This window comes from Panthera onca, chromosome A1 (genome assembly GCF_046562875.1).
Source record: "Panthera onca isolate mPanOnc1 chromosome A1, mPanOnc1 haplotype 2, whole genome shotgun sequence".
In the NCBI taxonomy this organism is placed as follows: Eukaryota; Metazoa; Chordata; class Mammalia; order Carnivora; family Felidae; genus Panthera; species Panthera onca.
In genome coordinates, this window is record NC_138339.1 from 48895287 (window position 1) to 48912498 (window position 17212).

The window sequence follows — 17212 nt, forward strand, 5'->3', positions numbered from 1 at the left end:
TACCCACCAATAGGGTGTGGGAGTGTCAACATTAGGTATCGCTAACCTTAAAAAAAAAAAAAAAAAAAAGCTAATCTGATGAGTTCAAAAAGAGGCACACAAATATCTTTAGGGTTAAGGCTTTACTGTTTACATGCACCAAAACTTTCTTTGTCAAAGCACCTTCTCTTTAAGTATCCTTTTTGATGCCACTGCAGGGGGAGTGAGGAAGGGGTGTCAAATATAGTTAGCTCAAGAACTGCGATGTGCCCTGGGAGACAGTGTTGCTTGCTAGCTGGGAAGAGACCCCAAAGCACTTCATGTGGAACCTCCCTCTCTAGCTGACTTGTGTAGGCAAGTGAGGCCCGGGCACAACACCTTCTCTTTGCCTATTATAAGGAGGCTCATATCAGAAACAGGTTTAAGACAGTCCGTTTCTACAGACACTAGAGGAATTTACTCAGAAATTCACTCCCTCAATCAACTGGCATTTATTTAGCACACCTGATGTGCCAGGAAATTTCTTCTCCTAGGTTGCATTTCCCCAAATGACAGCTTACCCTTTGCTCAGTGGCCTTTGGAAATGCTCAGCTCTGCACTTCAAAGGCCATCAAAGAGGACACCCTAGAGTCTAACTGGTGTTTTGGGAATTTCCCCAGTGTGCTTTGTAATAGTGCAGTATAGTGGAAAGTACACAAGATCGGGAGACAGAAGACTTGGACCTCAGCATCAGCTGGTCTTGCTGTACGTCTTTGGAAAAGGCGCTTAACCTCTGTGGATCCATTTCCTTCTGTGTAAAATGCAGACGATAATGTCAGCTCTGTCTATCTCACATTGTTGAGGAAATTAATGAGATGATAAACGCGAAAGGTGCTTTGCAAATTCTACATCCACATCCACGTGAAGAGAATTATCATTTGGGATACTATTAGCACATAATATTATGTGGCTGGCATATTAGAACACAGTTATTCTATTTCAAAGCAAAAATGGTATTTGACCTATTCATATAATTGTAAACATATGGTGTGGCAAAACCAGACATAATTAAGAGGGATTTGAAAAGATAGATAGAAGAGAAATAGCAAATTTTAGAATGACTTGACTTCCATCAATTGGCCCAGACTGCCTTGAGCACCACATTAAGGATGATTCTGAAGCTGGATGTTCAATTCTCCGAAGGAAGCATGCCACGATTGACTAGCAGTGTCAGCCATGGGCACAAGATATGAGATAATCATCCCATATTTGACGTCCCTGTTCTTGATATCTTCACTCCCCAAAACGATTCTGTGAAATAGATTACACATTCCCCAGTAAACATAATCACTAAATTGAAAAATGCCTTTGTTATACAAAAATTAAAATACTTTATGAAGTAAAGAGCAAGAAACTCTTAGGCATCTTTTTATAGACTGTCAGACTCTAGAGGAATTTTATGTGCAATCTAGGTCCCTCATTGTACACTTAGAGAGCCAGAGGCCCAGAGAGTGGAAGAAACATTGTTTTCACCTTGTAGAATTAAATGCAATAATATATGTGAAATTATTTTGAAAAATACAAAGTTATGCACAAACGTAAAGTATTTTGAGGTGCCGATTGGTCTCTTTATCCACCATGTCTTTGTTTATGCACAAATATGTATTCCTGCTCAAAGGAAAGTCCCACCTCCAAATCCTATTAGCAGGACAGCATGATTCCATGTCAATAAAAAACACAAACACCTGACTAGATAGGCAGTCCTTGACAGGTTTTAAGCCAGAAAGTAAAAAAGATTTGACTTAGATTTTCAAGGGAACTCTAGGAAGGGAACTCCAGGAAAAGACCTTTCAGATTTTTAAAAACCTTCCTTTATCTTTACAGAAGTGAGACCAACCCTCTTAATTTTTGAAGGTCCAGTTGTATTTCCTGTGATGGGAACTGTGTCCATGCTTCATTTTCCTGCTGGGTTGTTGGTATTTTTAGCAGTTTCCAGGAGGTAATCTTTATGTTTGGGGAAAATTAATCCTTTGTTCATATACGAAATATAAATATTTTTCCCAATTTGTCTTTAAAAAAAAAAAAAAAAAAAAAGCGTGACTTTATTCTTTTTTCTCATGTTTTACCATTTGTGTCTGAAGGAGTTGAATTAACAAAAAAACATTAGGGAGTCCTTGAATTAAAGGCTTATGATGCTGAGTGGCAGTATCTTTTGGGACCTGTGGTTGGAAAATGATTTTTTATATTTTAATTATTTTGGTTTCCTGACTATATAAAATTGAAGCACTAAAGTGGAAAAAATACTATCACACCCCCCCCCCCCAAAAAAAAAACTGTTTCCTTAGAGAAAATAGAGACCTTTTTCCATCAGAGGAAATTTCACAATGAGGAGGGCAACAAACATCTTTTTAAGTAAAATAGCCACTTTTTATTTACTATTGTTCAGGGGAGCCTGTGTGGCTCAGTCCATGAAGCATCTGACTTTGGCTTAGGTCATGATTTTGAGGTTTGTGAGTTCGAGTCCCACATCAGTCTCTGTGCTGACAGCTCAGAGCCTGGAGCTTGCTTCGTATTCTGTGTCTCCCTCTCTCTCTCTGCCTCTCTCCTGCTCATGCTCTCTCTCTCTCCTTCAAAAATAAACATAAAAAATTTTTATTTATTATGATTCATATTTTAATGGTGAAATTTATTGCCTTTAACAGGTAGCAAATTGTTGGGTTTTTTAGCCATTCTTTTATTCTAAAACTTTAAATTGTCTTATGAATGCCAAATAATGCAAGAATCCCCTACCTTAAAAGACTTTTAGTGGATTGAATAACCTATAAAATGGAGAAGTGAAAATTAGTCCTATAATGGTCTAAACACTAATTTCCCTCTTAACAGGCATGAAGGATATGTACCAAGCAGTTATCTGGTGGAAAAGTCTCCAAATAGCCTGGAAACCTATGAGTAAGATATTTTATTTGTTTTCTAAAAACATGGTACTAAAGTCCTCCTTAGATTAGGAGTAAATTACTAGTTGATTGTAAAAGTACCAGGATTTTTTTCCTTCTTGTACTTTGATCCCTAAATACACAGTAGAGGAACACTCTAAATAGGAGAAGGGGAAGATATATGCACTCACCTCCCCTTTTATCAAAGAGATGATTCTAAGATACCTATGAAGATTGTGGTGAAAGGAAAAGATTCTTCCAGGAATCTTGGTCTTACTTAAGGAGAAAAAAAATACTATGAAGACTGGATCAAATACAAACTTACTTAAAACATGCTCTAAGACAATACTTCCAATACCAAAATAACAGACAAATGGGTATTAAATATCTGCTTAGCTTGTATTGTTTATTTCAAGCCGTTGTTTATAGAAGGGTTCACATGGATATAATTTTAACAGAACTACTTGACATTTAATAAAACCCAATTGTAGTGGATACCACATATGTATATTCCCTTGCTCAGCTGCTGAAAGGCCCAGAAGCAACAGCACTACAGCAACATTGTGTTCACAGATCCTCCTTTCTAAATAACACTGCCCACTAAAATGGAGTTCTTGGAAAAATGGCTGGGGATTCAGAGTTGATGCAGGGAAAGAACAGGATGAACTTGGAACACCTTGCACCCAAAAGTAAAGAATTATTGCCCCCCCAAATATTTTAATCGTGTGGATGTGTCAAGTGGGCACAGAAGTCAGCTTAAAATTGTTCCTTCTGCACAAATCTGAGACAATTTGAGTATCAAAATAAATAATGACAGTAATAGATTATAATCCATCGATAAAATAAGAATCAATAACAGATAGCTTGATAGGTAAATAAATAAACAAATAAATAAATAGAATGCCAGCTAATGAATGTTCAAAGTAAGATCACGTTTAAAAATCACCATTTGTAACTCAAAGTATCAACTAATTCAGGCAAGAATCATCAATGAATATCACAACTAGGGAGGCGAAAGTTTGATATTTACATAGTTTCAAAGTATGTTCTCACAAATCACTCATCAGCAATAAAGTGGGAATAGCTGGTAGGCCCTCATTTTAACCAAGTGATCAAAGTTCACATCAACAACAGGGCAAACAGACATCCCGGGTCTCCTGATGTGACGCACTGAGAAGGACACAACATCACTTCTGTGATATTCCCACCCAAACATGCCTAATTTGAATTTCATCACGAAGAAATAAGAGACAACTCCAAATTGCAAGATATTCTACAAAATAACTGGCCTGTGCTTTTCAAAAATGTTAATATCATAAAAGACACAAAAGGCTGAGAAATTGGTTCATATTGAAGGAGCCTAAGGAGATGAGTACTGACTAATGCACTAGTAATCCTGGATTGGATCTTGAGTAATTAAAAAAAAAAATGATAGAGACAAAATGTATCATTGGAACATCCAGTGAGATTTGAATAGAGTCTGAAATGAGGTAACAGTAGTGTGCCAATGTTAAATTTCCTGATTTAGGCAATTGTACTATGTTCATATATGCATATATTCCACATCTTAGAAATAAATACATACTGAAGTCTTTGTAAAGTTTATTCCCAAGTGGCTCAGAAAAAAATATATATCTATTCACAGGGAATGGTAAAGCAAATATGGAAAATGTCAATATTAGTTCATCTGGGTCAAATGTATAGGGAGTTCTTTTATAGTATTTTTATAGCTTTTCTATACATTTGAAATCATATAAAAATAAAAAAAAAAATGTTGAAGTCCTCACTAAATGTATGATACCAGGGTTGAAGAACATTAGCTAATGAAGACTTCTATTAACACATTTGGGCTCTTATTAGTTCATATGTGGTCAAGTTATGTGTTGCTGAAACTCTAATAGACTCTGCAATGAAGAGCGATCATTTTCTGAAGAGTCTCTCAACCTGAGACTGGTTTTGATCAAGTATGTGTTAGTAGCCCCTCTCTCAGCCAACAGAAGAGTCATCAGTTCCAAGAACACTTGAGCTGCAATGAAGCATATATGAAATATGCCTAAATAAAATTCTTTCAATTTTTTTATAGTCAATGCCTTTAGGACAAAATAGGTATTCATTTCAAATGATCACTGGGCTGGGAAGTTTTGTTTGTTTTTTGCTTTTAATCAGAATCTCATCCTTTATGATAGAGGGGGCAAACTCAAAATTCCAACAGAGTATAAAGCCTTAGGGAATGGTGGAACCCAGGGGAAATAAAAAGGTGTATTCCTCCTCCTGAAGGTATTTTAAGTCATTAAAAAAAAAAAAAAAAAAAAACAAAAACACTATACTATACAAACAAAACAGTCTGTGAGCCCTATTTATTCTACATACTATCAGTTTGCATTTTCAGATTATGGAATTACAGCTAGGGAATAAAATGACTCCCAAACATCCAGTCATTTAGAAGTATATATCTGTGTATATTTAAAATACCCAGTATGAGGGTATTGTATGGAAACCAATTTGACAATAAATTTCATATTAGAAAATAAATAAATAAATAAATATTCTGTCTTCCTGAAAAAAAAAGTTCAAATGATCTCAAAAAAATAAAAATAAATAAAAATAAAATACCCAGTATGATAATTTTTTATCCTTGCACTTAATATTGTCTACTTTCAGGGGATATCTGCATAAGAACTCAAAAATGTACCATCTGGGAACATAATCATGGGCTGTGAAATCCATTGATTGGCTTCAGGTTTCCTGCCCTGACTTGAGGGCATGACCTTGGGCAAGTTTCCCCACCAGGCTGGATCTCAGATCCCTTTTTCTTAAAATGAAGGGTCAGATGAAGGAGGCACTCTTGCTGCCCTTCCCTCCCGGTGCCTGAACTCAGGGTAGAAATCCCTTTTAGATAGTGACACACTTACCTACTGAGCTCAGGTGCACATCTTTAGGCAGCTGTGATGAACTGATCAAAGCTTGCACATGAGATGAAGCCTATTTGCCATCCCTCAACTAGTTAAGTTACAAGAGCTGATGTATAAAATCAGCTGATGTATAAAATACCATTCTGTTGTATGATATTCAAAAGCTCAAGTAGGGGACCCTGGGTGTCTCAGTGGGTTAAGCATCCCACTCTTCATTTCAGCTCAGGTCATGATCTCACAGTCATGAGATGGAACCTTGTGTCAAGCCCCACATCAAGCCCCACATCAAGCCCCACATCCATGCTGGGCATGGACCCTGCTCGAGATTCTCTCTCTCCCTCTTCCTCTGCCCCTCCCCCGTTTGCTCACATGCACATGTGCACACATGTGCTCTCTCTCACTTACTGTATTTTTTTTTTTAAACTTTTTTTTTTAACGTTTATTTATGAGACTGAGAGAGACAGAGCATGAACAGGGGAGGGTCAGAGAGAGGGAGACACAGAATCTGAAACAGGCTCCAGGCTCTGAGCTGTCAGCACAGAGCCCGACGCGGGGCTCGAACTCACGGACCACGAGATCATGACCTGAGCCGAAGTTGGCTGCTTAACCAACTGAGCCACCCAGGCGCCCCTCACTTACTGTATTTTTTTTAAAAAAGGCTCAGATGGGTCCACTAATTCCCATATTCTGACTACTTTTTATGTTTTAAATTTTTTAAATGTTTATTTATTTATTTTGAGAGAGAGAGAGAGAGCAGAGGAGGAGGGGAGAGAGAGGGAGAGAGAAAATCCCACGCAGGCTCCATGCTATCGGCACAGAGTCCAATGTAGGGTTAGATCTCACAAATGGTGAGATCATGACCTGAGCTGAAATCACCAACTGAGCCACTCAGGTGCCCCTGTGGCTACTTTCTAGTAGACAAGAAGTTTGGTGAGTAGTGTTCCTTCCCATCTAAAAGTTCTCTCCTCTGAAATTTATACTATTCAAAATTGATTGTTAACTGATGACCATTCTATTTCCTCTTATCTCATAAATGGCCAGAGAGGCCAGGATGTGGCTCAAGTATTAACAGCAAAATTCAAAAACTTCATCCCTAAAAATCATTCATATTCTTTTTACCACTTTTCAGTTTTTTTCACCAGACTCCAAAATTATACAAGTAATTACTTTGCAGAAGATTTTGAAAATAGGTCTAAAAGAGGAAAATATTACAATTATTTTACAAGGCTAAACTTTCAAATTTGTACTCAATTGTTATAGTTGTCCTAGTATCATCCTACTTATAACCATCCACTAACTTATGAAATAGAGAAGATAAAGTTTTTATAAAACTTTCTTATGGAAAATTTCCAACATGCATAAAAATAGAATAATATAACGGACCTCCATTATACCCAAAACCCAGCTTCAAAAATTATCTCTATTTTACCAATTCTAATTCATTTGTTCCCTTCCAGTTAAACATTTTATTACCCAGATATGGTGCATACCTTTGTTTTTAAGTTTGAATGCAGTAGTACAAATAGAAAATGACCAAATCATTTTCTAGAATTAATTATCTTTTACAAGCAAATAATTTTTAAACATTTAAGTGTCATTGACATATGACTTTTTCCTGCTTTCAGGTGGTACAATAAGAGTATCAGCCGAGACAAAGCTGAAAAACTTCTTTTGGACACAGTAAGTCTCCTTGACCTGCCTTTGACTTAAAATAAAATGAATTGTGCTTTTTTTTTTCAGCCATACTATAGTTTATGCCAATGTAGTAAGTTGATATATTAGATTAACAGTGATTTTCATGTTCAGTGAAAATATTCTGGGGATTTATAGAAACTAGCATACAACAGGATAAGAAACCTATGGAGGGTCTCATGTCTTGGTATTGACATGCAACTGTCATGACAAATATAGTGGCCTTTCTGTCTGTGATGGGGAGCCATGGGGCTAGTTTTCCTTGCCTGCTTCTCTGGCTAGGTCAGGGGTGGCAGTGACTTACATGCTACTTGGTTGGGCTGTAGCCCAGGAGAAATACATCACTTCTTTTAATTTATTTTTATGCATCAGTTCTTAAGAGCCATGCAGTGTGGATAGCAGGACTGATCTTGCCCAAGGATGTCAGAATCAAGGGAGCAAGAGATGAGAAGAGAGAAAGCATGGTGTGGTGGGAAAAGTAAATGTCCTAATCGCTGTTCTGTCACCAACACAGTCTATGGCTTTGGGAATGTTTCTTCCTCCTGGGTCTTAGTTTCTCAATGAGTACAAGACAAGAGTTGGACTAAATCAGCAATGACTTAGCCAGGATTCATACTGTCACCCTTTGCTCCTGATCTTATGTGACACTGTTGATCACAGTCCATGGCTTTGAGATCCTTCTCAACACAGTGCTCTAGGCAGCTGCCATCAGTTGATTGGCATTCAAGGTGAACCCTCTCTTCCTGGACCAGGAGGTCATTTGTTACTCTGTGCCAGTGCCTCTCAAATACCTGTGTTGATGGATCACTTTTTGCGGTTGTTTTTCAATTTCCAATTTGTCACAGGCTTACATTGTGTAAAATAAATAAAAATGAACTACTAGAAAAAAATAAAGAAGCAAGGACACAAAACCTGCAAGTTTAATTTTTTATTAGTCTTTGATTTATTAGACACAAAATTAGTCTGAGTGCTGTAAAAAATGTCTAACCGCTTTCTCTCAATTTCCCTTTCTGTCTGGTGGTGGGGCAGCAAAAATCTGCCAACTGGCACCCAACTGCAGACCACACTTTGAGTAGCACTTAAAACTGCACATTTATAGCTCTTTCAGAGAAACCAAGTGTATGGAAGTATTGAGAAAAAAAGTCTTCCACAGAGCAATCAATTAATTTACCAGCATATATGCCTAAAGCAGTGGTTCTTGGGCCTGTCTGCACATTAGAATCACGTGGGAAACATTTTTTTTAAAATACCAATGCCCAAGCCCCACACCAGATGGATTAAATCAGAATATCTAGTTGGTAGGATCTAAGCATTAATAATTCAGAGAAAAATCTCTCCAGAAGAGTCTAATATTCAGACATTAATGACCCGTGCCCAACACTAGTCTTACCGATGAGACCAGCAAACTGTAGGTATGTGTTGTTGGAAGCATTAGTCTCCCTGTGCCAAAATGTCAACCCTATCCCTGCCATTGCACCTTATTTTCTAGTTTGTGTTTGAAGGTTTTCCTATCTGTAAGAAATTTAAATTAAACTGCAAATCTTTCCTGCACGGGATGAAGGTGGGGTGACCAACTCATCCTGGTTGGTCCTGGGACTGTCCCAGTTTTAAAACTGAGAGTCCTGTGCCCAGAAATCCCAGCCTGCCCTCAGTCCTGGACAAACTGGGACAGCTGGTTACCCAAACTGGCAGCCACTATTTGCCCAGTTAGTGATGAGACTTAGAGAAGGAGACCTGGGAAGGTGCCAGGAAGGGAATGAAAGTCTGTGATGGGAAGGCGGAGGGTTAATAAATATTGTTAAAGATTAGTTTAAAGGCATGCAGTTTATTATTGGCAAGCAATTTACTTTTGTAGAAGGGGAAACTGGTGACAGATTGATTCATTCCATCAAAGGCAAAAATAGAATTTCTGTAAGAGGAAAAGGGGAGGGGAGAAGGAAAAACCCATCGTCATACTGGGGAGCAGTGAACTTCATCTTCTTCGGGTAAGTTGCCGATTAGCAAGCTGCTAGCAAAGAGGACAAGGTGAGATGTTCTGCCCTTGGGCAGCTTGCTCTCATCAAAGAGAGCAAGTTCAGTTGTTTACGGATTTCTCAAAAGACTCTGTGTGCTTACCAGTGAGGGACACAACAGACAGCCTGCACTATGTCATCTGTCTCCGTTAGCAGCCCTCTCAGCTTCGGCGTGTGTGCACCATTTCCTTCATTAGGATATCTGGCTATAAACTCAAGTACCTTACCATTTTGCTGAGCACAGGACTAAGCACTTAGGGGTGTTTGAGATAGGATCTTTGACCTCGACAAGCTTTAGGCTGTACTGAAAAAGAAGACAAACTGAAGAGTCAGAGGACAATCCAAGATAAACTATGAGCATGAGGCAGGCTGGCAGTGGCCTCAGAGTTCAGAGACGACTCTGAAGAGTCAGATCTCATGGGGGGAAAGAGGAATCGATCTGAGTCATTACTGGACCCTGCTTTCTCCTTGGTTCCACATCAACTCTGCACTTCATGATTTCCTGTGGTCCCCAGTAGACCACGCATTAGAACCACTGGGAAACTTAAAAATCCAGAATCCCAGGCCCCCACCCAGACCTACAGAATCAGAATCACCAGAGTCAGTTCCTGGGAATCCGTATTGTTTTCTAGCCAAACTTATGATGCGTATGCAGCGGGCTCAGCTCCTACTTCAGCCAAGCTATGTTATTGGATAACATAGCAAAACCTGACCGATAAGAACTAATTGAAAGGATTGCAAAATTAATTAAAAACCTGAATTATATGGAGTTTAAACAAGTGCAGTTTTGTTATTTTCAATCACACATTGGTTAATGAAGTGTTACCCATGGAGCCCTTGAAACAGCCCACATTTAATGACAAGCTGAAGAGGTTTCCTGCTCGACAGCAGTTCCTTGGAGACACTTAAATACATTTTGCTTTCTGGGGCAGTTGAAACATTCCTGCGTGCTAATATTCTGAACTACTTTACCAAATCCTCTTTGCCTTCTTAGGTAATATAAGGGCAAACATCAGTGGGTCCCTGTATTGTCGGCTGCTTGAAACAATAGCAGAATTGTTTCGTGGGTGTGTTTAGTATCTCTGTTATCTGAACAAGTGTAGGACACTTAAGAGATGGATTGATAGATTTTTATCAGCTAGAGCTCCTAATGTACTGCCCCATCCACAGTTATCCACTAGAATAGAAAGGCTTTATCTTGTTCCCGCTGCACCTAGAAACCCAAACTGTATTTATGACAAAGTAGTTACTCAACAAATATGTGTTGAATAAATAAATACATTAAATGCTTAAAAAATGTTTTTAAATTAACAACTATGCTTAAAGAGAAACTGGCTGATCAAGAGCATCACTGGGGGTTCTTTATAGAAATACAGATTCCAAACTCTAGGTCTCACCAACCAGAACCTCCAGAGATGGCACCCAGGTGATTCTGGAAGTTACCCAAGTTTAGGAACTACAGAAAAGCATTTCCTACACCGTCCTATCCATTCATCAGATAACACCTCCTCTAAGAAGCTTCTCATGCTTTCCATCTCCCTGGCCATGGAACATGGTTGTCTGTCCTTTGAACCTTTCTGGTGCAATATCATTACTTCTCCAGTGGCACTGTTCTTACTCTCTCTTGGGCCTCAGCAGTTTATCTTCTGTCTTAACCCATTTAGTTAGAGAGTAAATTCCTCACAAGCAGGGATTTCATGGCTTACAGCATCGCACACATGTGTTGGAGGAATTAATACCTCCAACAGACAGAATACCATAGCATATGACAACAATGGCTAATGATAGCCCTAATAGTCATTGTTCTGGTATATTCCATGAACGGCTCTATACACTTTAATTCTCCCAACAACCTTACAAAGGGAATCTTACAGATGAGGAAACTGAAGCTCATACATATAAACAGGAAACAGCTGGAATTCACAGAATTATAGACTGGTAGAGTAAGAATTCCCTTTGAAGAACATCTGTGTTACAAAAGAGTAAACTGAGGCCACGTTCAGAGTGTGAATCAGCGGCATAGTTCTGGACTAGAGGAGGGGTGCGTCTTCACACATATACATGCACACACACACACACACACACAGTTAACAAGAGAATATATGAGCTAAGTTCTATTCTCCCATCCCATAATTCCCATCCATATATTTCACCATCTCCATGGCTTTTTCCCCTATTGTTGCCTCTTTGAAAATTAGTAAAAGGTAAACTGAAACCTTAAAAATGTCCCAAGGGAACAAGGGCCCCTCTTCTGGCTAAACTGTACAAGTCAGTGCCCCCTTTGCATGATGGTGATATGAACAAAGACCCTTTACAGTGTTCTTAGTGGTTGTGACTTCCTCTGAGCCCTTTGCAGGAAGTAAGTGGTAAGGCACATGCTGGATGCCTCATTTTCCTCAGAACTCTAGACTGCCTCAGCCCCAGATGAGAGTTTCCTGTCGCCCTCACTGAATGCCACCTAGAGCAAGTATGATGGGGGAAGAGCTCTGAACCTCCCCTGCTTAGCCGAGCTGCCTGCAAACATTACCTCCCCTTTTTCTCACGTCTGTGGATTACTCTTGTTCACAGCTGGGCCCCACTCTGATTACAGTTTTGTTTTGTTTTAAAAAAATAATGGCTTCTTTGGGAAAATAAGAACAACAACAAAACATTACTAATTAAGTAGAAGAGACGTTCATGTTCCCCTCTTCACAGACATTTGATAAACGTCTGGGGGTTTTTTGGTCTGTTTCTTCCCCTTTTAGAATAAGATATGCAGATAAAATCTTCCTCTGCTGAAGTTTTGTTCCTTCCTGCCTTGAGTTTAACCCATCCCATTCTAATGAGGCAAGAGCGAAAGCTTCATTATTTGATAAAGGGGGAAATCTCTGAAGATAAGCTATGCTACATGTAATGCGTGGACGAATATCACAAACGTGATATTGATCAAAAGAAGCCAGACACGGGTGCACCATTCACAGTAGCCATAAGGTGGACACAGCCCAAATGTCCATCCATTGATGAACAGGTAAACAAAATGTGATACATCCGTACGATGGAATATTATTCAGCCATAAAAAGGAATGGAGGACTGATACATGCTACAACTTGGATAAATCTTGGAAAACAATATGCTACCTGTAAGGAGCCAGGCACAAAAGACCACATATTATATTATTTCATTTACATGAAAGGCCTAGAGCAGGCAAATCTATGGAAACAGAAAGCATATTAGTGTGGCCAGGGTGCAAATAGAAGTATATTTTGAGAGTAATGAAAATGTTCTAAAATTGGATTGTAGTGATGGTGACACAACTCTGTAAATTTACTAAATATCATTGGATTGTACACTTGAAACGGGAGAATGTCATGGTATGTAAATTATGCCTCAAAAGCTAGTTTTATTTATTTATTTATTTATTTATTTATTTATAAAAGATCTTTTATTTATTTTATCTTATTTTTTATTTTAGAGAGAGAGAGAGATCAGGAGAGAGAGGCTGAGGGAAAGAGAGAGAATCTTAAGCAGGCTCCACACTCAGTTTTACTACTGTTTAAAGATAGAGACTACTCATCAGGATATTACAAATAGGAGCTACATGTTCAGCTAAGTCAGTGGAGCCCAAACCTGCAAGTCGGTAAGAATTGCACAGCAGGGGCCTTTGGGTGGCTCAGTCATGTAAATGTCTGACTCTTGATTTTAGCTCAAGTCATGATCTCCTGGTTCATGGGATCGATCCCTGCATCAGGCTTGGTGCTGACAGTGTGGAGCCTGCCTGGGATTCTCTCACTCCCTCTCTCTGCCCTTCCCACCCTCCTTCAAAATAAATAAACCTTTTTTTTTTTTTTTTTTTAAGAAACACAAGGCAAACTTCTAAAAAGTTCACAAACCAGGTTGCCAGTCCTGGTGATTCAAAGATCATATGCATGGGGTGAAGCACGGTTAGGTGTTTGTTGTTTTGTTTTGTCTTGTTCTGTGCTTCAGATTCTTCAGGTGATTGTGATAATCAACAAAGTTTGGGACACAGGAGTATAGGGAGTGAGGCCAGATCAGTAGTTCTCAACCGGGGTGATTTTGTCCCCCAGGGACAACTTGGCAGTGTCTGACATCCAGTTGATAGAAGCCAGGGATGCTGCTAAACATCCTACAATGCTGAGATTCTAGGGTTCAAACAGTTAGCATGGCCATCTGTGTGTATTGCTTTCACGGTGTGTAGACAATCCACTTTGGGGATGGAGGGGATTTGGGGATGGAGGGGCTTGCATCGTTCTAAATTGTACATACTGTGCTCCATATGCTACCAGTCTATGTGGCTCACACATGAGGCTCATGTGTTTCTCTGGCCTTCACTTGTGGCCCTCCCTATGTTGAAGTTAAGTAACTCATAGTAATAGCTTTTGCAAATATTACCAGCACGCATTTACAGCTGGGCAGGAACACAGCATTAGACGTGATGTACTCAAAACAGAGTTCAGATTGTAATGTTTCCACCAGGAACGAACAAATTGGCATATCCATTTGCTTGTGTTTGATTCATTAGCACCGGCAAAACTGTCAAGGGGAGTGAAGAGCACAGTCTTGGGGCTTTTCCTTCTCTCTACTTCCCTCATGCAACCAGGAACTTCATGTTTTTTTCTCCTTTGCCCTGCAGCAAAATCAGCACTCTAGAAAGGGCCTGATAAATACGTTCCCATGAAGAAACTGACAAAGCTTCCAGGTCAGAAAGCTTTGTGCCCTTGGAGGGGAATGGAGAAGTGGTTTCTAACATTTGTTGCGCAGAGGTACCCTGGAGCAGCAGAATGAGCATGGCCTTTGCTCACATGCCATGTGCAAGGTTCAAATCCCAGGTCTACCGCGTACTAGTTGCGTATGGTGGGAAAGTCACGGAAGCTCTGTGGCACTCAGTGTCCTCATCAGTAAATTGAGGATATGACGTCTAGACTGCAGTGTTGTGGTGAGGGTTGGACAATATCTGTAATGAGCCTGGTACATGGTGAGCTCCAAAAGGGCAGCCTTGCATTTATCTGTCTTCATGCACTGCTTATGTCATCACCAGAAGTCTCTGATCCATGGTAGGACCTTAAGAAACACCTGTTGCTTGAGCAGGTGAAATGCTAGCCATTATTGCTGAAATTCTGCTCTGTGCAAAGCTGTCCTATAGTATTTTCTCCTTTCACAGATAAGAAAGTAGAGCTGGACACAGGAGCCGGGTTTCCTGGGATCACTAACCTTCTGTATTTTCTAACCATTCCAGGCCAAAGAAGGAGCCTTCATGGTACGAGATTCCAGGACTCCAGGAACTTACACCGTGTCTGTTTTCACTAAAGCCGCTGTAAGGTACGGTGCTAACTCAGCTCAGCAAAGTGGGGAGAGATAGTCCTGAGGTGGGTGAGCAATAGGCCACACACAGCACCGTCAGACAGGGCAAGAGCGAGAGGGGTGGCTCGAAACAGTGTGCTTTTGCTGATCCCTCTGAGAAAATCAAGGCCAGGGAGATTAAGGACATCGCTGAAGTCATTTTCCTGGAGAGTGACAGAGCTGGGTCCAGACGCCACTGTCTCTCCTAAATTAGCATCCCTGCGTGCAGAGCTCTAAAGAAATAAAATACTTGACTCTGCATTTGATGCGTTTATCATTTAACCCACAGCTAACAAAGAAGATACTTTCAGCCAAAAGCGAGAAGATACGTATTTAGTTCTGGTTCTGCTAACAAAGCTACCTACCATTTACTGAGTCCTTACCATGTGTCTGAACCCTACAGACTGTTTCTGATCCTAATCAGCTCTGAAGGCAGGTATTACTTTGCTCCTTTCCATCGAAGAAACCGAGGCTCAGACAGCTGATGGTGCCTCTCTGAGACAATGGAGCTCAAGTGGCCATGTTCCAGCCGGCTGACTGCAAGACCCTCATGCTGTCTGTCCCGCTCCATACCTCTGTTTCCTCCTCTGTAAAAAAATATCTAAGAGCCAATCCATGTCTCAAATTCTATTGTAATTAAAAAATAAGTAACAACAAAGCAGTTTGGCAATAAGCAAAGTCCAGTAAGAATTAATGTCTGCCATCCTTCTGAGAGGGTAAAAAACAAAGCTCATACGAAGCTGATACCAGTAGACATTTTTGTGTCTACACATTGCTTCTTAATAATCACTGCATTTATGCTTCTTTTGTTTAAGTGAGAACAACCCCTGTATCAAGCATTATCACATCAAGGAAACTAATGATAACCCCAAGCGATATTATGTGGCTGAAAAGTATGTGTTTGATTCCATCCCTCTCCTCATCAATTACCACCAGCACAATGGAGGAGGTAAGTTCTAAAGGACAAGGCCAGGGCGGGGGCGGGGGGCGGGGGGGTACTCACTGGGGAACTTGGGGAAAAAAATGACAAATTCCCAGCCGGGTTTCTTCATCGCAGGCAAACTGACCATAAATAATAACTAAATCTACAAATAGAAAAGAATGCCGAATATTTGATCATATTGCATGTTTTCCACTAGCAAATTCTGTGGTTAGACTCATGGGATTTCACCACCTGCCCATCTGTTTTTATGACTCCTGTTGGAGGGAGTGTGATATCAGTGATTGGGCATTGGGATTTGTTTTCCAGAATAAAAATAGCTTTTGCACTGGGTTGTTTTTTTTTTTCCTGGTGGTTTAATTTGAACAGTTGCTATAGTAAAGCTCTAACTGCCACCTTTCACTTTTTAATCAACCCAGGTCTGGTCACTCGACTCCGGTATCCAGTTTGTTCTTGGAGGCAGAAAGCCCCAGTCACAGCAGGACTGAGATATGGTGAGCAGTGCATTCAGAACTGTCATATCACATCCCTAAAGGTCTGGAGCAAATTCTAAATGGGCTTTCCATGTACGTAATTCTTCCCCAGACTTAAAAATGACCATTTGGGGCACCTGGGTGGCTCAGTCAGTTGAGCGGCCAACTTTGGCTCACGTCATGATCTCACAGTTTGTGAGTTCAAGCCCTGCAGAGGGCTCTCTGCTGACAGCTCAGAGCCTAGAGCCTGCTTCAGATTCTGTGTCTCCTTCTCCTCTCTCTGCTCCTCCCCTGCTCATGCTCTCTGTCCCTCTCTCTTGAAAACAAATAAAACATTTTTTAAAAATGACCATTAAAACAGGTATACCATATATCTGGAGACAGTGTACACAAAGGAATATTTGCAAAATGTGTAAGAGAGATGTATATATGAGCACATTTATCCAGGCCAAATCAATGTCCATTGGTTTTGCTAAAGAGTTCATCATTAAAGTGTTTACTAAGCACCTACTTTGTACAGAGAACTCTACTATTAGAGTGCTATTAGAAAAAAATAATAGGAAATAATGCCTTAGGACCACGTTCCCACCTGTCTTCTAGAACTTCTGTATCATCTAGTTTGCTGGGTACGGTCCATTGCAAGGGCTGGAAGATGGAAGCATTCAGAAGTGTTTGTCTTCATAACATGGTAGTAATTTTTTTCGATGCCATTAGGAAAGGCTTGCATCTCCAGTGCCATAAGCCCTATTATTCCTTCTTGCCCTTTGGAACTGCTTCTGTCCCTTTTGATTATCTACCTGGAATCTAAAGGTATTTGAGTTTGCATCCCCTGGTCTAAACTGGCTGGTCAAGGAGAAGGCTGGAGTGATTTTTATTTTGTATCTCCTAGATGGGAGGTTCTCAAACTTCAGTATGCATCTAAGCCACCTGGGATGCTTATTAAGAATGTTGGCT

At 40.0% G+C, this 17212-nt stretch overlaps 1 protein-coding gene across 1 annotated transcript in view; it reads left to right on the forward strand.

Annotated features, from left to right (window-relative positions):
* ITK (IL2 inducible T cell kinase) overlaps nt 1–17212 on the forward strand; it is a 58652-nt gene that overhangs the window by 31970 nt on the left and 9470 nt on the right. Inside the window, exons 7-11 of the mRNA XM_060634833.2 lie at nt 2842–2907; nt 7429–7483; nt 14742–14824; nt 15661–15794; nt 16205–16279. Of these exons, the coding sequence (XP_060490816.1) occupies nt 2842–2907; nt 7429–7483; nt 14742–14824; nt 15661–15794; nt 16205–16279 (413 nt within the window). The remainder of the gene's footprint in view (nt 1–2841; nt 2908–7428; nt 7484–14741; nt 14825–15660; nt 15795–16204; nt 16280–17212) is intronic.